This window comes from Anser cygnoides, chromosome 8, assembly GCF_040182565.1.
Source record: "Anser cygnoides isolate HZ-2024a breed goose chromosome 8, Taihu_goose_T2T_genome, whole genome shotgun sequence".
NCBI classification, from domain to species: domain Eukaryota; kingdom Metazoa; phylum Chordata; class Aves; order Anseriformes; family Anatidae; genus Anser; species Anser cygnoides.
In genome coordinates this window covers 30,710,200-30,733,725 of record NC_089880.1, presented here as the reverse complement: position 1 = coordinate 30,733,725, position 23,526 = coordinate 30,710,200, and the positions used below count along the sequence as shown (strand labels likewise).

The window sequence follows — 23,526 nt, the reverse complement described above, 5'->3', positions numbered from 1 at the left end:
GAAAAAGCCAAGAGATAAGATCCATACATAGGTACCGGTTAACCTTCCCCCAGCAGCCAAGAGGAATAACCTGCACGTGCTGCAACAGCATCTGCTGCTTTAATGGAGCAACACTGGCCAACAGGAGTCACTCTGGAGGCTTCCTAAGATGTGAATTCTTCCCTTGCCGATGCGTTCAAATATTCAAATCTGATGAGCAAACAAGGTTGCAGATGCAAACGCGTTTAAAACATTCAGTGAGAAGAGAATTGAGGGTGGTCTATCTGCTGACAAACAGATGAGAACACCGAGGATAATGGCTTCAAATGCTTATGAGGTTGTTGCAAATTCCAATAACTTTTTTTTATTAGTGGGCAACAAGCAGCAGCTCAGCCTGCAGGCAGAGTGATGGAAACCTTACCTGCAGGGCGGCACCACCCAAAGGACCAGAGGCTGCTTCCTGAGTACCAGACTGTCCAGGGCCCTGAATGAGGTGACGGTCCCGGGAGGGACACAAGCGCTTCTGTACTAACACTCTAATTTTAAGTCTTTAAGCAGAAAAAAAACCACAAACAATCTGGTTCCTGTCACATCCTAACTTCTGAACGCTTTAAGTTTGCTGTTAGTGCTCCTCCAGCAGCCTTTGATGTTTCGACTGCCTCTGCAAGTGAAGCCAGCTGACTGCCCTGACCCCTGCACGACTGGCAGGGAAGAAGCACGAAGTCATATTCCTACCTCCGTGACCTGCATATTTCTCAGATATGGGGATTCCTAGCGGTTACTGAAATGGATACTGAACCTAATGCTTACTGAACAAACCTGCCAGTGTAAATGCCCATTAGTTCCATCTCAATGCTGCTCACATATAACACTGAAATGCTTTTAAAAGGCAAAAAACCAGAGCTCTGAATAATTGACCGCTGGTGTGAACATAAGACATCTGTACATGACTAATACACAAGCCGCTCCTTTGTAATGCAGGATGTTTTGACACGGGATACATGCTCACTGGGGACCAGAATGAGATCACCACTTCCTTTCAGAAGTGCTCACACTTCTGCCCGCTAGTGACACACCTTTAATTTGACTGCAAAGGTAAACACGAGAGGTAGTTACTGAAGGCCCTTTGAACTTAGTTTATTTGAAATACTGCATTTTTGAGATAACAAACATCACTTTTCTTCCACTGAAGGAAAAAAACATTTTATCTCCAACTTGACAGGGAGAGGAATTAGGGCAACGCAACAGTTTTGAAACTGCTGCTCATAACATAGTGCATGCATGTAAATCCCAAGCCTTGAGATACATGTGATTAATCACAGATGGTACATCCTTCACGTACAGCAACGTTTAATGTTAGATCAAACAATCACCACAAGGAATTACTCATGAGATACATGAAAACCTCTATGAATCCTTCTTTGTAGGGAAGTGTACCAATACAAAAGATTCTTTCAAGCTTCTCTTTAACTACCTGGCCTATAACATACAGAAAAACAGACACAAGTCCTTTCAACTGGTATATGCCGATACTCAACAAATTAATTTTTTTTTTCTACCATTAGAATCTGGTGCCAGGGAAAGGAAGCAAATTTGAAGGAAAAAGTCATTTACCTACACGACTTCAGCAAGGTATAGACCTTCATGCCATTTATCACACTTAAGAAGAAAATAATAAGCTTCAGATGGTGCTGTTATTCTAGCAAAACAAACCTTTCTTGTACCACGTGCATTGAAAACCTGTAATTATAGAACTGGTAGACAATGACAAATGCGTAGAAAATTCTGAGTACTCCCAAGGTATCCCCAGGCAGTCAAATTGCTTTTTCTCAAGTCAAGAAACATGAGAAAATAGTTGGTCCTCTGATGCCACAGCGAGTTGCTGAAAGATCAAAAATCACCACCCATGGAGAGCAGTCGGTCGCTGTATACCTGCTCTTCTGTGAAAGCTTCTTTCTAAAGGAAAGATCCCCAGGGACAGCTGGTTTTGTAAACTGCTGAAGCAATCATGACATGGGGAACCGCTGCAGGTACTACAGAAAAGCAGCATTTCGCAGCAGCCAAAAATCAGATGAAGTGCAGGAAATGTGTGTTTGCTATCCGAAGGTGAAGCAAGGCGAAAGCAGAAAAAGAAGAGACAAAATACACTGCTCGCTGATGAGCTCTTTTCCCTTGTCGGTGAACTTGTGCCAGACACGACTAAAGAAAATAAGTATTTGAAGTTACAACAAATCAAAACAGATTACAGCATGAGATTTTATTTTCAGGAGGGGGGATACCCCTGTCATCTGTAAAAACACATATGGTAACTTTGAGGGGGTTTAGTTTTTTTTCTTTTTTAATGTAAGGTGTGAATTTCCCTGCAAAACCACATACAGGCTACAAGGACAGATTTACTATTCCCTTCCTGCCTTTCAACAGTCCCTCCCTGAGCATAGCTTGTGAACATGCTGAGAGCACAGACCTCACTGACAAGACATTAGTTTTCACAGGCCGATGATTTTTGTTTCACTGAAAACACATTTACCTGCCAAAGGGCAAGTTCTCAGTTGGCATAAATCAGTGCAGTTCCTTGCCTCAGCCACCTAATTCCACTCGAAGGCTTTATTTAAGGTTCAAACGATAGCCTCACATATGCCTCTCCCTCTCTCCATATGAACCTTATTTAGGAGTTAGGGAAGACACTTACCTCTAGAAGCTCATCGCCAATATGCATCCTCCCATCTCGTCCTGCAGGTCCGTCTGGATTGATCCCAACCACAAAGATGCTCATACGAGATCGGTCCTTGTTGCCAGCAAGGCTCAGTCCAAGCCCATTTTTGTCTTTCTCAAGCTCAATAATGTGCAACTCTCCCGGTAGATCTGCATATCTTTGCCTGATTTTTTCTACAAAGAAACATAAACTAAGTTGTAATACAAGATAACTTACGGGCAAACGCTCACGGACACACACAAACGTGCTAGAGATAGATGACTTTGTATAATCTATATTTTATTAATAGAGGTCTTTCCAGCAGAGAATCTGAGATGACACGTGTTGTACCTAACCCCTGCATTCTCTCCACTCGCTTTTCAAAAAGCTAAGGCCACAAAGAGAGACAGGACGCCGCTCATAGTGATACATCTTTACCCTGGGCATCTCTGGACCACTGCAAGCCATCCGGCTGTCCCTGTAGCACCAACAGAACAAAATGCAGTATCAGCTGCAAGTTCTGCTCACATGAGAACTGCATTATTTTAATCATTTATAAAATAGACTGTTTCTAAAACAGAAATGTTTTGAAAAGAGGGTAAACAAGGGAATTCTAGAGGTACCCCTATCTTACCTTACAAAAACTACCAATTTCAGGAAACCCTCATAAAGTTGGAGCTGGTTAACTAACCGTTGTAGGAAACCGAAAAGCTTACATTACAAACATACTGCAAACTCACATCTCGAGATAAAATCTTTTGTTTTGATTCTTTCTGGTGCTTCAGGAATACAGTTACGACGCTCTACTTAGCATTACGTGCTACTGTGCAGATGATTACTCAAAGCAGATGTCAGTGACAATGCACGTGAATGATTACGGCTTTAAACTCAGCTTCACTTGATATTAAGGCCGTTATTTGTCTTTCGTCTACATTTCAAGCATTTCTGTGACAGAATGCAATATACCCACAAAGTGATTTGGAGCACATTGCACATCAGTGGAACAGAGCATGCTGACAGCTTAATCTGACTGTCTTTTCACCACCGGCATACAGACATCTGTAACTTTGGCTTACGAAGGTCAAATGCAGCAAGGGTGATTTTTTTTTCTGTTTGTCCTCTGTGGTTTTTGCAGCCAGCCCTGTAACACCAGCTGCATCCCCCATTACAGCTGGGCCACGTATTAAAAAAGCAGATCGCGGTGTTTTGCTGTGCCTGGGTATCACCTTCAGTGCAGAGCCCAAGGTGAAAGGAACTGCTGCATTATGCATTAAGAAGAGCGAGAGGAGATGTTATATGCTCAGCCATATCCCTGAGTCAGCAGCAGCTAGATCAATATTAGCTATTACCATTCCACCACGGGAAGCGTATTTCGATAGCACGATTTAACCACCGTAGTGTGTTTCCATGACAACAACGAAGAGGGGAAAGGAGCTGGGGAAGGTGAGAGGGAAGCACCAAAAAGTGAATAAAAAGGGCTGCAAGGGCTGGACGAAGCGGAGGCGTGCGTCGGGCAGCCCACGCGCAGGCTGCCGGGGTGACAGCGCCAGCCCTGGCCCTTCTCCGAGGTCCTTCTCCAAGGTCCTTCTCCAGGCCCAGCAGCCTCTCACGATTTGGCAGGGACACCCAAACAGCCCTCATCTCCAGCCCCAGAGGCACCCAAGGGCAAAACCCACAGTCAGGGCAGCAGCCAGCCCTCCCCTCGCTGTATTTCCAGGCCGGCGTTTTCCTGCCTTGCCCCAAACCCCTAGTGGCCCGGAGCCTAAGCCTAAAAGCCTGGGAGGGTTACGTTAAGGGTTAGACACTTTCCCCGGAGAGCTGAGCTTGTAAAGCCCTACAGAGGTCTGCACAAACTCAGGGTATCATGACAAATTAGAAACCTTGCTCGTTACTATCAATTACATGCCAAAAGTTCATACAAGTGAACTAAATGGCAACCCGTGTAGCTGTGCAGCTCTGTAATATATTTCCTAACTAATGGGGTCAAAAAGTAATTAGCGGTGTGATTTGCTGCTTGAATTTGGGAAGTGTGATTTTTCTGCTTGGTATGCAGGATGCCTCCTGCCAAAAAGCACCAAGCGAGGAAGGTCGTGAAAGTGGTGCTCCTGAGGTACAGCGGGCGCGAGCAGCACCGCAGCTGCACATGTTTCACACAGCACCAGGGTTTAATGTTCTTTTTTTTTCCCCATTAAATGAAGTCCAGGCTTGAAGACCACCAAGACCACCATTTTCTGCCTACCTCAACCTGACAGCAAACCGAACTTGTTAGAGTGAAAATGAGAAAAGAAAAGGAGAACACGCACACTTCAACACCATGCAGATGAAGCAGCACATCTTTAGGGACTGCTTCGAAAGCGATTTTGCTTCAGAAGAGATTTCCCTTTTGTCAGAAAAACTCCCTGAAGTTGTCCCACACGAGCCTGAGGCCAGGAGCAGCGTGGTGGCACGGTGCACGGATCCCTCGCTGCCGCCCCAACCCGCAGACAGGGACCTCGGCACCTGTAAGTCTGTGAGCTCTGCAGGGCTTCCTCCTGCTGCTCTTCTCACATGGGAAGAACGCTGGCTGTTCACCAGTACACGTGTGTTCCTGTTCCACCTTGGGCTGAATCGAAGAGGAAGCGTTAGCCCTCCAAAAATTAGCAGGTGGAGCCATTGCCGGGGTGCGACACAGCCTTGCTTTATTTTTATTTTTTTTTCAAGGGGTGCCCCACCGTGTGTTTTTGTTTGGAAAATCCATACTTAGAGGGAAACCTCTGCCTGTACTAAGGCTTTCATTGAATCATCACCTTCATTTACGAAGCAATTATTTGGAACAGCCGAGGCGATGCCGCGAGCACACCCGTTCCAGAGGGGCAGGAGGGCACCGCCAGTGCATGTGGCCGCCGGAGCCGCAGGCGTGTGCGCATTCACGCACTGAGGGACGAGAGACCGCCCTACCCTTAAAACCAGGGCTCCCCTACCCAGCACGCCATCTCCTCCTGGAGCAGCAGAAGGTGGTGGCTGGCACAAGCGCCACCTCCCACGATTACACGCTTCCAAGGGCTGTCCTCAGCCGCCCGCCTGGCGGTGCGAGCGGCAAGGCGCTATTCCCGCTGCTGTCGGTGCCTTCCTCCTCCGATCCGCACCCGGCTTTCCTCTGGGCATCCCGCTGACTTCCTATAATGGCGTAATCCTGTTCTCAGTTTGCCTCTTAATAAGAATCTCGTAAGATTATTTTAAACAAGCATTTACTGCTTAAACAAACGCGGATCCAAGGCGTCTCCTTTTTAATGCCTTTTTCAGCTGTTCCCCCTGCCCCCAGCTGGTCTCACTTTCCGGTTCCCTGCCTAGCACCGGGGAGCCAGTTAGCATCTGCTTTTGCAAAGAATTCCATTATCTGCCTTCATTACCAGATCCTTTACACAAGGCAATTGTAATTCGGTTGTTACTGCCGTGCCCATGGGACACGGCGCTTTTTGTGCGGGCGCTACGTGGAGCAGTTTCCCTGCTCGGTGACAATGCGCCTATTGCAACTTCTGCAAACATAGCTCGTCAGTGGCATTTAATTAGCCAAGGTTGCAGGCAGTTGCTTTTAAAAATACTATACGGATGCAACGTGAACCAAAAGCGGAGGCATGCGCTTCAGCCATCGCTCCTGCAGTAACGTTTCCCAGTTACATTAGCAGACAATTACATTTCCAAAGAGAAACTCTGGAAATGGAAGACAACCACTTTCAAACAACGTACTATTATGCTGCTGCGTACGTTTCCCTGCCTCAGCCGCTATCCCTATTATATTAAAGGGAGAGATAAAGGAAATAAATGGGGAAGGTATGGTCAGGACATTGAGCTTGCATGATATAGCGTTGCAACAAACACACAATTTATCTGCGCTGAAAAAACAGAGCGCTTCCCCAGGAAGGCAAGAGGCTCTTTACATTGCAAAGCCACACAAAACACTTGCAAAAGGCCAAGGAGCCCGCTTCCCACACCTGCTGAAACCTCCCGTTCAAGGAGCTGAAAGGGAAGAGGGATTTCTCTCTGAACAGTGTCTCTGCAGGATGCAAATCAGGGCCCGTCCAGGAAAGTAAGAAGAGGGCAGAAGAAGCCCTGGACTCAGCCATCTGACTGGTGTTGGGATCAAATACCCGATATTAAAACTGCCAGTGCAAAACAAAAAGAGGGAGGGGGAGGCAAAACACTACAGAAATAAACGACAGCCGGTATTTGTGTATAAGAGGTGACAGTGAGGATTTTCCATTCCTCTTGCGCCACCTCAGACAATTATTAGCAACATACGCTGGCTTCTGGAGACTCGACAATGGTCCCATTTATCAGCCCGTGTTCACTGTAATGGCGTTAGCTCCCGCTTCCATCGCGTGGCACAGAGCACGGGTACAGCCTTCGCCTTTTCCGAGACTCCTCTGCTCCGCCAGCAGTGCTGCAGCACCGCCAGCGCTGCTTTGCCTTCAGCAGATAGCTATCAGGATGCAGCCAGCGTCCACCACCCGGAGCCAACCTTGCATATCAAACAACTAATTCCCTTCTTGATTTCACTCTAAACATTTTTTTTTAAAAAAAGTAGGAAGTCCCTTGAAAGCTAACCCTCGAGCTGCGAGGGCAGCGTGTCTAATTTACTGATTACAATTTACAAGAACCTAAATAAGCATATTTAAGGGACCATAATTGAGCAAGTGGGGTTTAGAATTCTCCCACTACTAATAATATAATAAGCTTATTGTTTTAATCTTCCCGCTAGCTCTCTATTCAGCTCCAAGGAGGCAAGCAGTTCTCCAAACCTTATCTCAGAAGCGATGCACTTGTCTGTTTTCATAAGCTTTAAACCGATAGAGGGAAAATGATTTCTGTAATGCTTTCCTAAATTCCGTAACAGAATTTGCATTATTCTCTCAGTGACCAGCACACAAGAGAAAAATAGGGCAGTTATATTCAACGCTGGCAACCCTAAATGGAAGAGCCAGACTCTTGCTATGCCCCGTCCCCCTCCCTGGGGTGGCGAGAGGAGAGGATGGTGGCTGCTGGAGCTCGTACCTTTGTAGGTGCTCTTATCTCCAACCAGGCAGGCAGGGAGCACCTGGGGGTGGGATGGGGCAGCTGTGGGGTTCCCTTCGTATCCCGAAGCTCAGCAGCTCCGACAATCTCCCACTGAAAGCCACAGCAGCCCTTTGGTAACACTTTGCTTCAGGTACACCGTTCAGAAGTCATTTACCAAAACGAAGTGACGACTTTCAGAGCAGAACGAAGCCCAGCATTTCTATCATTCTTTGGCAAACACTTCCATTTAACACTCACGCACATACAGGGAATTAAAAAAGACTTCCATGGCTGTACCTCTCTCCTTCCACCCCAAAACAACCGTGAGCCAATGGCACCATGGCATAGCATTACTTTTAAATGTATAGGGGTGGGAGCGTGCATAAGGTGCCAGGCAGGCGAAGCCTTCTCTGGTCGAGCAGCTAGCGTGGGCTTTCCTACCCTCACAAACGCAACTCGCTCAAGCACAAGCGAAAAACAAGTTACACTCTCCCAAAACAGTATCCTTGCCCTCGCTTGAAGGCTGCCTCTTTTCTTTTGTGTGTGAAGGGACTCAGGCAATTATTTGGCACCTCGGATCGCTCCCATATAACCGCTGCCTTCAGCTCAGGTTCCCATTCGGGTTTGCTCCTCTCATGCCAGGCAAATGCTTGCCTGGCTTTGCAGCTCACCAAGAAAACTTCCTGCCTCCTTCAACCCTTTACTTCAATCCTACTTGTCCCTCACATCACCTTTCCTAAAAGAGAAGGTAAAAGTTTCTCCTAGTAATCTCTGACTAATCCAGGAACAAGGGTATAATGAGAATCTCCATAATCCACTTCAATACCATTTTGTTTTGTTCCTAGGAGCGGGTGGCATTTAGATACAGTTATCTCTTTTTTTTTTTCTTCCTACAACCAAGGAACCATCACACCCAAGAGAACAGGATATCTAAAGTGGCATTTAGCCCTGGCTGAAAAAACAGGTCAGCTGCAGCCCATACCACCATGGACCTGCATCACCACCTTATTTTGAACAGACAGACTTCTGCCATCTACTTTTCCCCCATTTCAGGCCCAAAGCTTCCTTCTGGAAGCTGCAGTTTCTTTATACAGCATTTAAGTTCTCTGAGCAGGGAGGAAGGGATATTGCATCTTTTTCTGCGGTTTTAATTAGATGAGAGGGACGTGACGAGACCATTCATACTGATGTGAGATCCTGAACACTTCAAAGAAGATTTAGCGAAAGCATGCTAAACACAACATCCTGATGCTAATAACCGCTGATTATAAGGGAATCTCCTCTCCCCTGCACACAACGCTTCCACTCATTTGCCTTTCAAATTATGCATTAACCCTCATCAAAGCGCTCGGGTTTACTCAGAAGTGACCTCCTCTGGGTGCTGTGATCTAGCAATCAGTCACTCTCACGGAGCGCTGACTGCTGAGCTCCAGCTGACGATGCCACCGCCTTACAGACCGTGGTGGAAGAGACTGGCAAAAGCTGCCCCCGTGTTTCTTGCCTACTCCTCGTGTCTGAGAACTGCTTTATCTGGCTAGGAGACGCGCAGAACGAGTAGCTGCTTGAGCTTCGTACTGCCACCCAGTTGATTACATGCAGTCAAACAGCAACAAAGACATTTTCCCTTTGATAAAATCCTCTTTGAGCATGCAAATAGTTATGCACAGAAATATATCACATCACAGTTGACGCTCGGGCCCACAAAAGGCGTAGACATTTTCATCGAACTACAGCCTTAAACCATGGTATAGCCTCAAAAGACAGCTGACGTAGACCCCATTTCTAGGCTGTTGAAGAGGTAGCTGAAGAAATCCCACAGAAAAATACTCTGCTGTATAATATTACACTATATTATGTTGTGCCATCAGTCGCTTAAGGCCAAAATACCAGAGCTGACAGCTGAGCCAGCGGTGATGGCACCGAGCAGCCCGGAGAGAAGGCTCGGTTGTTGGAGCCAGCGGGCTCGCACGCTTCACCTCCTGAGAGGAGAGCTGAGGCTTACCTAACACAGTTCTCTGGGAAGCCAGGACATGTTAACAGTGTCAGAACACTCAGAAATACTGATTTCCATCTGCTAAGTCTCACGGAAATCTGAAATACCTCTACACACATGTTGCTTATTCTTCTGGCCTCTGCACCGTGGCTGTTGCACCCGATTGCCAGAGTGACCTGGAAGGGTGCATGGCGTGCACAGACAATGAGATTCACAGACGCCGTGACAGAGGATGTTTCAATGACCCATTTTACAATGGGGTTTTGGAAAAAAAACCTCACAACTTGGACAGAAATCTCTTTTCTAAGCAACTTTTTAGTAGGAGCAGGCTTTCTGTTCTGCTCCTGCTCACGTTGCTCAGCTCCCATTTTGCTCCTGCTCACGTTGCACGGTCCATTCTTCTCTACGCCTGTACCTGAAAGCTGCTTGCTTGTTAGAAGGAAGATCAAGTGTGTGTGAGTCTGAACAAGAAATACTGGGAGAGCTCTAATCCACTGCTTTTCTGCTTGGTCTCCATATTAACAAATTAATATTGTGAAATCTAAATTCTTCCTCCCCTGACAGCAACAGAGTAACTTGATCTGACAGTGTTTCATCTTTAAATAATGATGTTCCCACAAAAAGACCAGCACAGTCATTATCTCAGAATCTTTCTGCACCAAGTCTCATTAAAGCGAACGGCATCAGAGTATGGTCAAAACCTGGAAGTTTGTTACCTAATGAAGGCTCCCATGGGCTGAGCCCCTACTTTCCCAGCCGTAAGCAACTGGAAAAGGAAGCACAGAGAACACCTCTCAGAAGCCAGGACAACGAGACTTCTCTCGCACAGTGATTCACTCTGAATTTATGAACCTGCAATGGGGTCCTGAACCTCCTCTATCTAGAGGTGGACAGGATAAAAAAAAAAAAAACTTTTGGACTCACAATAAAGACTCTTTGACCAGAATACACAATCTGTACTGATGAGCCTGAAGATCTAAAGGAAGAGCTTCCTTCAGAGGAAGTGACACAACTGGTGAAATGTAGACCAAAAAACATAAAGCTTCCATAAAAGCTGTTGCAATAACAAGCCACAATACCACCCACTCACTGAACTGGCTGCAAACTGATACTAGGAAAAGGACAGAGGGAGACAAAAATAAAGACAGACCTGGCTGTGGAAAGAGCAGGCTGGAGAGGGATGACCCTGACACGATCGCTTGCTCTGCTGGGGAAGCACAGCCTGGCAAGGCAGCAATGCTAGGTAACAGACCTGACATAGGCTAAATTAAATTTTTATATATATAAAAAATACACCACAGTAGTCTAAATCTGTTTGTGTAGCAATTTTTAAATATGCCGTGACAATGATTAGAAAAGATTAAAGTTGGATGAGTCATCTAGGAGCGTAAAGCCATGGAAAATACCCACACGGCTATATGACAGAAAATAGAGTGAGAGCCTGAACAGTGAGAAGGCCCAAGGAAGACAGAAAATGATCAGATATTTTAGATGTGATTTAATGCAGTGATCTTAACAACAAGTTTTAAACCTGTTTAGCATTTTCTTTTTTTCTTCTTTGCTAAAGAATGATTGTTACTGGTTATTTACCACTAAGATACATTTATCTGTGACAAAAGATGGTATTTACATAGTCTGTGCCTTCTTTATGCCAACTACGGAGATAAAATACTACACGAGTACTTAAGGAAACAACTTAATATACATCTGTTGATGCTCAATATTTATCATGTACGTCAGATATTTTGAACAACATTTCTTCTACAGTATATGTATTTCCTAGTGACATACACCATTTGTATTTGGACAGGAATTAGAATGCTATTAAAATACAAGCAACAGCTTTGTAATAAAAATATTACATACAAATATGCCAATTTTGACTAATAAGATTATTTATTTATTTACTAAAATATATAGTCATTTAAAATTGGAGTGTTAAACAAATGTATTGTTGCCCACAGCAGAGACCGAACTGCACCAAAGGTTCCATGGTGATAAAAAACATTTTTAAATGGTCCAATTCCCACTTTGTCAAAGATTTCCTTTTGTCTGTCTTTGGGCCTTCACCAACACCTAGTTAACGAAAAGCGCCGCGCAGGGACCTCAGAGGAGGTTCTGCCATCACGCCGCGGCCACAAACACTTCCATAATTTTCAGACTGACAACTCTCAACTTCACACTCTTGGTTTTTATTCACAGACTTGAAAAGAAAAATATCCTTTTCCAGCTTCTAACAATTTGTTTGAGGTCGATAAGCTATTTTTATTCCCACTGAATTAGCTGAATAAGCTGTGGAGAGAATAGGTCTTTGTTTCAGGCAGCTGAAGAAAAAGTCAAGAGCTGGCTTCTTACAGTCAACTCTGGGTCCAGATTTCTCCTAATTCTCTGGGTGAACGCATACATTTCCCAAATATGTACTTTTGTCATTTAGGTTACGTTAATCGATTAGAGTAGGCTCAGATCTTTATGGAAGTTGCTATTAAAAACTTACAATGTGCGTTTAATAGCAGAAAACAAATTCAAATACAATTTAAATAAAAACCAGCTTAATATTAATAAGATGCATATCCAGCTTTGAGAGGACTTAATGGGATACGGTGTACTTGCAGACAGAGCAGACAAGCAGATCCGACCATCCCCACAACACTTCTTAGTATTATTTCTCTCCTCAATTTCTATGATTTAGGGAGCTATTAAGAAACAGCATTTTGCTAGGCTCACACATGGCAGGTCTTCCATCAAGACGATTACGACTGCTCAAACACTCCCAAACTATCTGATGACTTTTAGGATCCCCTGCTTTTGCAAAGGACACTGAAACTATGGTCTCCCATTCCCCTTTCTTTCTGAGAGGTCTCTCAGCTACTTAAAGCCGTCCCTGCACTGTGTTTTGATGTGCTGTGTGTCCATCTCATCACTGCACAGTTCTGGGTACGCAGCCAGGAAGCAATGTGTTCGATAAGCAGTAGAGACAGCCCACCCCACACCTCCCCACGTCATGCAGTGCCCCCACAAAGCCCAGACATTTCAGAAGAGTAAACCTGGGTCAGTTCTAGGTCCTGGGTCTTTGAGCTATCGAACTGCACTTGAGTCACATTTTCAAGCTTTTTACAACACCAAGGAATGCTCACAGTTTTTGTTTGTTTGTCTTTTAAGCATAATGCAGAGTTTCCCAATGTCGCGGCTTGCCTTTGATTGCCAAGGTAAAATGAAGAATAAAGACGAAAAATGACTGCAACATCTGACTGTGCTGGAGACTTCCGATTTGTGTGCTTAGAACAAAACAAATGCACAGCCATAACTTCACTCTAAAACCTCTTCTGTAAACGAAATTACCTACTAATAATGATTCTACTATATCTTTCCTGTCTTCAGCTACGATGTGTATATCCTGCTCGTGATGTCTAATGTATTCATCACAGCACTCGGTGTAAAACAGACACAAGCTGATGGCATAGCCAGCAGCCGGCAGCTACTGGCTCCTTACATAAAGCTTCAAGTCCAGGAGAGGTACGCAAAGACAGGGACCTACTTACCTACTTCCACATTTCTGAACGAGATTTTTAATACCCAACTCAACTGTCCTGTGGTGAGTGATCTTACTCCACAGGATCCCCTTCCTGAGCCAGCCACAGAGCTACAAGGCTTGGCCAAAAGCAAGCGCTGGTGCCTGCTGTGCTCCCACGTTGAACACAGTGCCTCTCTCCCCTCCTGTTTCGGGAGGGCTGAGACAGCACAGGTCACTAACCCACCAGAAAACCAGTCCTGCTTAATGGTGGCGCAGTTTTCTGCTGGGTGAGTGAGCTGAACAGGCTGGGGAAGGGGAGGGCAACGATCACCCCAACACCATAAACAACTGGAGAAGGTGGGAGTGGGGACATGCGAACAGCAATCCCCCTTTTTGCCTGCAGTCATATTGCCTCATGTGGTGGAGCTTCAGCCTGAGAAATAACAGAACATTAAAGGAGGATGACAAGGTAAAGGTGAGGGGACCTGGACAGATGAATAGATAACAATTCCTCACCACACAAAAAAACCCAACCATTTAAAATCACTGTGAAATGATGAAAGTTGTATGCTCTTCCCAAACAAACCATACATCTTAGTTAATCAGCTGTCTTGAGAGTCTATTCAAGCAGTTAATCAGGTTTAAGCTACACTTATGACATCATACAACTTAATAACTTGATTAAATAAGAGAATATTTTGAATCAGAAATTCTATTCTGACTTTTTTAATCTCTCCACAGGACAGAGTGTGGCAGACCTATTTTCTGTTCCTCAAGGAGTAAAATGAAGTGAAGGATTAGCAGACATCTTTGCTTATACCACATTTCACATAAGCAGAGTTGAGCACAGCATTCACTCCTCTGCAGAAGAAAAATAAAATTGCAAACAAATGAACAGAGTATTTTAACTTTTTTTTTCAGTGTTAAAATATGCCATTAGGTAACAAATATTTCTTTAAATACATTGAAGTGAAGCTAAAGATATTAATGCATTAATTCTTGGGCATTTAAAAAAAAAAGAGTAATTATAATCACGAAATTGATGATGTACTTCAAAAATGCTTGCAATACATCAATGTGTCAAGCACTTTCTTTTCCTCCTGGCAAAAAAAAAAAAAAAGAAAAGAAAGAAAAAAGAAATCCACCTCCAAGGATTTATCCAAAGGAGAAGAGCTAAATGGATAAACTTGACCATATGAAATAGACTTACTTTTTCCACTCTGACTGGAGGAAGAAATAAACTCAGTGAGAGAATTAAAAAACAAGCACTCCAGGGAAAAATAAGAGTGGGGTATGGTAGTTTTTACCATATACTTTTTTAGTTTATATTCAACTGATTTTTTCATTTGCGTGAATTTAGCCTTCAAAAGGGATGACCCAGAGGCTTCCAAATCTTGGTCCTCACGAATAAACAGTGTCTTTCAGGTAAGCTGGAACTCCATGGATCCCGCCTTTTATTTATTTTTAAAATTTAAATGGCCATCCAGCCTCCAGAACCTGTGGCATGATGCTCCTGATGGATCAAGATGCTTTGTGTATCTTACTACACATGGCCAACCAGACATCTAGCACACTAACCAAGCTAGAACAGATGGAGGGTCTTCCCAACTGCAGTCCAAGGGTTATGGTCCAGTGTTTATCCATTATATTTTAATCTCAGAATTTAACTTAGTGTAAATTAAAAGATGGTAAATCATTTTATTCTGCTTTCCTATAGAAAGGAAACTTCTGCAATCACACCTTGTGCATCCAAGCTCCTGCCCCACAACTTTTGAACCTGCTAGCCAATTTGATGCAATTCTGATGGTGGACTAGAGGTCTCAAAGGTACTATAAAAGGTTCATGAAAATAGGCAGCTGTGCAGAGGAGAGAACGCTGATAAATTCCCTGACTGAGGGAAAGGCTTCAGTGTGAGATCACACTTTATTAAAGCACCAAAGAATTCACATGAGAGAAAGCCCTCAGAAATGCTCCAATTGCAGGAAAAGCTTAAATCAGAGCTCACACCTTCCTCGACACCCAAGTCAGTCGAGCAGGAGACACAAATCTGTAGGAATCCAACTTCATTAGCTGCAGTACCCACAGAAGTACTCGCTAAACTCTTCACAACTCCGCACTCAACTCCTCCCTGCAGGCAGCACGGAGAGCACCCAACGGGTACCCCTGTCCTCAACCCCTCTGCGCAGGGGGCAGACAGCAGCTGAACTGGAAAAGGAGGGGTCTGCCGACACAGCTCTCCGGGGATGGGGAGGAAGGGCCAGAGCAGATGTACCGACTGGCTGCTGTAACGACCCAGCAAGGGATGCCAAAAGGGTTAGCCCTTCGGTTTGCTCCGATGCCAAGAGCCACCCGCCCGCGCTGCCGGCAGCTGCCGCTGGCTCAGCCCTCGGAGGAGGCTGTCTCCCTGCCGCGTGTCACTGTGCGAGTCCTTCCCATTTACAACGCCACAACGTGCCTCCTGCATGCACAAAAGCATGACTGCATCATTCTGTGGCCGACAGGCTTTGCTGCGCTCCCCATTCCTCACGAAATCCCTTTCAATGGCATTCTTGGCCCTCGCTCATAGGCCACCCGTGCTCATCCTTGCATACAGCTCTACTTTACTCCCTCGTCCATCAAGTCCTGGTCTCATCTCATTTCTTTCCCTTCCACTCTTCTCTCACCCCTCCAATGACACCTCGCTGACTACTCGCCACTCTGTCAGGCTGTTCATTTAATGGATTTCTTCCCTTGAAAAACAGTATTTCAAAAATCACATCTTCTGCACCTAACAACTCAATCCCAAAATGAGGTCTCGCTGTAAAATTACTGCATTGCCTATTCAAATACATTAATGATACACAACAAAATGACACTGTGATAATCCTCAAATAACCTGTCATGTCCCTAAGAGAATAACAGGTTACAAAATGGAGGAAATTACAGGCAGACTTCTGCGTGGTTTCAAATTGATTTTATTGCCGAACACCTGAAAGAAACACACTTGTTGGTTCAGAACACAGTGTGCAGTAAGGTTTACAATCCAGCACAGGGCAGACACCCAGGTTTGAAGGGCCGAGTTTGAGGGGCTGAGGGATCTCCTCAGGATCTCCTCCCTGCTCCTTCCCAACAATGGCTGCGGCTGCGCGGCCCCACAGGCCGGGCCCTCAGGGCCCTGCCAGGCCAGCTGCAGGCCGCAGCGCTATGGGACGTACACTCTGGTGTCATTTTAAGGTACGGCATGTGCTACTGCTTGCTATTTACTGCCAAAGCACTGCGAGGGATGGAAACTACATAACACAGTATCTTGGGGAATCATTTAGATGGAGTAAAACCTCTCTGCTCTCACAAGCGCGTTGTAAATAGGCACAACTGAATGCCACGTGCACACACAAACAAATGCCTTGTGCCTACGCACTCTATGGCATTTCCCTCCGAACTACTCCTAATTTCGGTAGGTGGTTCCTCCCTAAGCAACCAAGTGTTACAGATACGAGACTTATGTTCAATATCTCATAATATTCCCAGGATCATCATGCCATGGAAATGGCAACTTCCCACCCGACTTTACAGAGCACCTGGATCAGTATAATACATAAGTTTAACACTGACAGGTCAAAAAACACAGTTTAAGCTTATGGTTCTGAATTTTCAGATAAAAGACAAAATATTTATATATACATGATAGCTAATGCACTTGGTTCTCAGGTAAGTGATACAAAAAACCTCTGAAAATACCTAAGGCATTAAACAAAAGAAGTTGAAAGAATCTGGTATCTACAGAACAACCACAAAATGGTACGATGAAGTCAAGGTTTACCACATACGCAATCCACCCGTAGCTCTGTCACCTGGCAGTACTACTCTCATTACCTGAACAGAAATTCCCAAATTCAGTTTGCTCAGGCACTGCTGTTAGGAACAGCAGGGGCTGCTGGCTCTGTGCTGGACTACGTGCACACAAAGACGTGCAGAAGACTGGGGTCCTCCTCCACACTTAAGCCTTGTCCTTCCCCCAGACGAAGACCTAAACAGTCGCCTTACCCACCCTATTCTCCTGTTGCATTCTCTACCCAACAAACCCCATTCCTCCACGTTGCTCCCCCTTCTTCCTTACCTTCTCAAAACGACCCCAGCATATGACACCAACGCTGACTCTGCTCCTGGATCTTGAATTACAGTTGTGGATCCTGGCACTGGCTGGCTCCCACAGCACTGGCCGCAGGCAGGGCAGCGGGAGAGCAGGGAGCACACAGCACCAAGAAGCCGCTGGTCAGCATACCTGATGTGCCACCCACCCATTGGAAACGCTTTCCAAAGGTAAAAAGCACACTGGTATATCGGGCTCCTCGTGTGCAGGCACCTATCAGCTCACAACGGCACTGATGGGTCTCTCGATGGAGGCACTCATCTCTGCCGGCAAGCACTTGCAGGCCCATGCAGAATGGGAGCCAGCAGCCACAGATGCTGCCCACGCACACAGCTCTCTGCAGAGGGATGCCAGCACAGCCCTGAGTCCTCAGCTTCAGAGGGCTATGCTCCTCAGACCTCCTCTCCACCTCTGCTCAGCAGACACTCACTTTACGTTCACAGCAACAGAAACCTGTTGCTTCCTTGATGATTCCCAAAAGATAGATGCTTTAACATTGCCCCTAATAACTTTTTGTTATGAGACAGAGTGTGAAAAGCTCAAGCTGCGATCTCTAAACACTGACAAGGCAAACAGACATGCCTATAAATATACTACTAATAAAAGGCTCATTATTACTTCTGGGATAGCGGAAAGAACTACCTGCCCTTTAGCCCATCACCACAACATCTCTTCTAATTTCAATATAGCAGAAATATTTCGAATTTGCTGATAAAATAGAGAAGTTCAGCTGATGCAGATATCAAGGACTTTCATGCACACCCACACATGTGCATACGTGTGTGTGTGTGTGTATATATCCTTCCTCATGCCATTAGCTTGCAACTGGTTTTCAACATGCATGTAGCCACTACATGCCATAAAACAGTTTGGTAGTCTTGTGGTGTACTATAGCTAGCATACCTACAGATAAATATTCTGGATCACTCTTTAAATGCCAGCTAGTCTGATAAAGAGCAATTATATATCTGTACAAAGCAGAAGGTAAATTGATGACTAGCCCCTAAGCCACTATGTTGAATAAGAGAGAATCAAGACTTAAGACTGAGGAGGAAAAAAACTTCAACTTTCTCAAACAGTTAAAGAAGTTATTCTGGACAGCTGTCTCAATTAGTATAATATTGCAGAAAATTAAGTAACATCTGTAAAGAATAAAATTATTGTCATTTCACATTTTTACTTTCCCTTCTGTTAGAGGCTTGCTTCCACTACATATTTGGAGGAGTTACTGTTTAAACCAAACAGACCATTTTGGAACAGAGCTATTATGCAAATAATCTATTCTGTATTCCAACTAAAAGCCATTCTTCGCTAGTCTGGACAAGACACGATGCACAAGCAGAGGTTTTTTTTTTGTGTGTGTGCAGTGGAGCAACATAATTTATGATGGTAATGATGAAAGGTATCTTCCTATCTCAAAACCAGACGTTCAAGAAGATAAACACATAACCACCTTTTATGGGCTAGTATTTGTCTTTCATTTATTTCTTTAAATATTTGCATTCTTTTTTATATATCTTTAGTTGCAAGTCATTGCAGTGATATTGTTCTTCAATGAGAGTAATATAAACATCTACCTGTATTATTATACTCTTAGCAAGTTTGTACAGTGATACTTGTGTATGCAGATTTATACCACAGACATCATCTTCTATCTATGACTGGAGTTAGATGAAATTGCTTATCTGTACCACCTGCATAAGATCAAAGACCCCAAAAAACATAAGCTACCTGCACCAAGCCTGAAACAATTTAATAACCTTAAAATATCAAATCAGTATATTTCATGCCCAGCATTTTAATGCTATTCTCTGGATACCTGGCTTGTGTTGGTAGAAAAGATCATACCTAAGAACAAATGCAATCTAAGGCAATATTTAAAGATTAGATTATCCTTCATTGCAAATAGCTCATTTGTTTACTATCACATTGCTTTATTCTTGTTTTCCCTCCTTATACCATGAAAATGCTGAATATTCAGTTTAGATTCCCCAGCAGCTTTTTATTTTAGTCTAAAAACATTTACCTAACACATTCTTAACAAGCAAAGTGAAGAAAATTCAGCCATCTGTCTCTACATTACAATAACAGTTATGGAAGAGTAGATTATTCTATACAGCAAGAAATTTAATGCTAGGAATTCTTATACTTTAAGCACTGGCATGCTCGCATCAGTTTTGTATATAACAATGTTGAACACCCACCTACAATGAAACAGTGATTTATAAGGAAACACAAGACAAAATATTTTGAAGACATTAAATGCATTCAATATTCTAATCATGCTAAATGTCCATGCTTTAAACTGAGGAAAAAAAAAAAAAAGATCTGTGCTATTATTTTCTAATCTCCAGCACTTCACTAGTTCTAAAATATTACTAAAAATGCTTAAAATGACTTGCCGGAAACAAATACAATATAGAGATAGATCCGAATCCTTACCTGGGAAACCCCCTTGTACCATTGCTGTACCAGCATGTACTTCAAGATATCTGCATTCCTGACAAACATTCAATGCTGTAAGCAGCTCAAATCCTCATCATACACAGACTCAGTGCTTGTCTTTCTTCTGACGACCTTGGGCCTATTTTTCTGAAATTTTTCTCTCCTTAAGGGCAAACCGTCTGTCTGTTTCTATTATGAGATGCCATCAATTATATTAATTTCAAGCTACCCACAAGCTAACAGTTACATCTGCCAGCAGATGAAAGCTGCCTATGAAAGTATGCAGGGAGAAGCAGATCCCTGGTTTCCCACATCTGACCCACTGATGCTCTACGGCTGCTGTTTGTGCACTGCCTTGCTCTGCTAGCATTCGAATTACATCTCTGTCCCCAAACACGAGTCACCTCAAACGTTTGTTTATGTCACTGCTCGCTGCAGGTACTGTCATGCTTAATGACCCACTGCACGGCAAAGTAACAGTTAATAAACAGTATTTATCTAAGCATCCTTTTCATGCAAATACAGGGGTTAAAAAACTGAATTTCTCAGTCAAATGGCTTCACTAAACGTGTTGTTTTCCAACGCTGCAAATCTTGCAGTTTCCCAACACTGATATGCATTCATGAATTTTTGTTGTTGTTGTTGTTTTTTAACGTGTCAGAAAACAAAACCAATCTGTTATTAGAAGCCTAAGAAAAATTCAAACTTCATCATAACTTGCATTTTGCTGCAACTCTGAATAAGCAATATCAGTTTTACAGCAATGAGTGTGTTGAACCAAAATATTGAAGAGAAGCAAAATCCCTCATTTAGTAATTAAAAAAAAAGATAAAAATCTCTCTCAATTTATAAACATTCTTATTCATTTGGGGAAATCCTTACTAATTCTCTGTGCCAAATGGTACACTTAAACAACTCAAAATACTCTAATAGTTATTTTGTTAATACCATTAATTTGTTCATTTTTAAAGTTCATTGTCCTTTCTTTAGAATATGTATCACAGCACACACAAAGCCATCTGTTCAGTGCATTATGTACAAGCACACAGTAAAAAAAAAAAAAAATACAAGAAGTCCCAGCTGCAATTTTACTATTAATTCATCAAAAATGTAATTTCCTTTTGCAATACTTCATCAGATGCTGAAAACTGTGCATGTGATTCACAAATAGAGTTAAAAAAAAAAAAAAGAGCCCAATAACAAAAGCCCAAACTCACCCCCAACCTCTAACTACAGTGACACCAACACTGATCTATCCTCACATGGAACAACGGCTTGCGAGTCTGCCTGGGATGCAAAGCCCTTCTGGATGCTACTTAGGGCTGGTTACAAAACTTCAATATTTTATCTAATTAGGGGTCAGAATAAGTATGGGAAAAGAAGATTAGCAGTACAGAGTCATATTAAACAGATTAACACGAAGCAAAAAATGTCACCGCTCTATTTGTCTAATCCTGGCTCTTGCATGATCTTTGGAAATGCACTGTACTAAATATCCTTGTTTCTAGATTTCAGAAAATTAAAAATTGCAATTATCATGTTTTCAATATTTTATTTTCATAAAGCTTGAAGCATTTTTCCAGGCTACCTCTTGCTCTTTGAACATCATCTCTATTTGCTGTTGATTGCAGTGACATCTATTGGAGAGGCAGTGTTTGGCTACACAAGCTGCTTCACCTGAAGTTCCCAGGTTTGGGGTTGTTTTCTTCACCCTCCCCCCAAAATTAAAATGAAATTAAGAATTGCTTCTGCTCTGGTGTAGCACTGCTTTACATAATGTCAGATTCTCAAGACTTAAATTGATTTATGATTTTTTTTTGTTTTTATTTTGTTACTGCTAATAACTCGAATTTTTCCAAAGTGACAATGATAGTTTTGTCATCTTCACCCACAACAGGACACGGAGACTTCCTGAGGTCATATTTTTGCACCTAAAGCACCCCCCATACTTGACCATACCCTCCATCACGTCTCAGCTGAGCTCTATTGCACTTCTTTATCTGCTGTTTTTAATGAAAGCCCTCATCCTCACGCAGGAGTACGGGCATCCCTGACACTATGGAAGCTGCTAAAAGCCTTGGGTCTGAATGGTGAGGGTGCTCTGCTGACACACCCATGTGCTCTCTAACCCCAACCCAACCCCAAGTGTGAAATGGGCAGAGTGGGTTTGTGTGAACCCACCCATGCACTACTCACCCGTTTCACCCTAAGCAACCACAGATTTATCGCAATGGGAAACACAGAGTCAAAACTCTAGAGAAATTTTAAAACCTGTTGTTTTGGTAGAGAAGCCACCATTCCTCAAAAAGTGTTTCAGGAAGATTAATCATTATGCTTTCTTACAGCTTCATTGATTTTTGCATTATCTACAGACAAAATAGAAGGAGGGGGGCATTATTATCCCCTTATTAGATACAGTTAAATATCCCTGCAGACAGGAAGTCTGAGCATAGAAGCATCTAGTCCATTATCTAAGTCACCTTTCACAAATTTTTATCTATTTTTATTATTTTAAACTTATTTGAAACCAACCAGATCAATCTCAGTCTCTTAACTAGACAAGGAGTTTTACCAAAAAATAAAATATCAATTGAAATTAAGGGGTCCAAGTCCTTTCAGCAGTTGTCTTTTTAGTTTTCTATATATTTTTAGGGTCTTTACCTATGACTGCTTCAACTCTATCACAAAAATATATCTAAATTGTACAGTTAGGAATGCCCCAAAGAAAAGCTTACAAAACATTCCATTACCAACTCCTCTGCCCATCCATTTCCTCCGCTTCTTTTTACAACTAACCCCTCATTACAGCAATAAGCCACACCAGGGTGCACATTAGTCTATTAGCAGAGCCTTAGCGCACACCTACAGCCATCCGCCACCGAGTGAAAGCACACCACTGCCTATTGACACAGCCTGGAGCACAGCTGCTTGCCAGTACAAATAGCTCCTTTGTGTGCTCTTCCCTCCTTTGCTTGTTTTCTTTTTTTTTTTTAATCCTACTCAAAACGTGATGTTTTTAAGGTTTAGGAAACCTGAAAAAAAATCTTCTTGGGAAGTGGCCTCCTCCAAAATAACCTCTGTTATTAACTCTTATTAACTGTTATTAACTGTTCCTTATAGAGTTTCTAATATGGGGAGGAAAAAACTCCGAACTTGCATTGTAATATTTCCAGGTCTATAGGATGAAGCATTTTGAAGGCTCTTTTTTTGCAGCAGGATGAAGAATTAATAAGCTGATCTGACCAAGAGTTAAATAAGAAAGCAAGGAAACAAATTCTGTCTTCTACAAGTCCCGTAAGCTTAGTCTTCCTTCTCCAGCTATTACCAATGTAACTACCATTCCCGCTGACATGCTTCAAGTTTTACAAAACTATTTTAAGGCTTCCAGTTAACATTTCAATACAGCATAGTCAAAGGAAAAAGTAAACAAGAAGCACACCACACAGTTGGAGCTGAATGCTGACAAAGATTCAACAGTATCACTAGAAAGAAAAATAACATGACAAGAGGAAATGGTATTTTCAGCTTGCCCTCAAAATCTGGAAAAACACTATTTAGGAACTTATAATGATCTTGAAGGTAATGGTGGCTCAAATTAATTTGAGATGTAAAGAGAAGCAGGTCTGAAGCTAAGGGCCTTGGATAAAAGAAGACATTTGAAAATAAATAAAATGCTGGAGCGTCTTTGCAAAGTTAGCAGAGTTCAGCAATTAAACCACGGAAACATGGAGGATGTATGGGGT

At 43.2% G+C, this 23,526-nt stretch overlaps 1 protein-coding gene across 7 annotated transcripts in view; it reads right to left on the bottom strand.

Moving 5' to 3' along the window:
- PATJ (PATJ crumbs cell polarity complex component) overlaps nucleotides 1–23,526 on the bottom strand; it is a 147,755-nt gene that overhangs the window by 56,373 nt on the left and 67,856 nt on the right. For all 7 annotated transcript variants that reach the window (XM_048062237.2, XM_048062236.2, XM_067001724.1 and 4 more), the window contains one exon: nucleotides 2,669–2,865. In XM_048062237.2, the coding sequence (XP_047918194.2) occupies nucleotides 2,669–2,865 (197 nt within the window). The remainder of the gene's footprint in view (nucleotides 1–2,668; nucleotides 2,866–23,526) is intronic.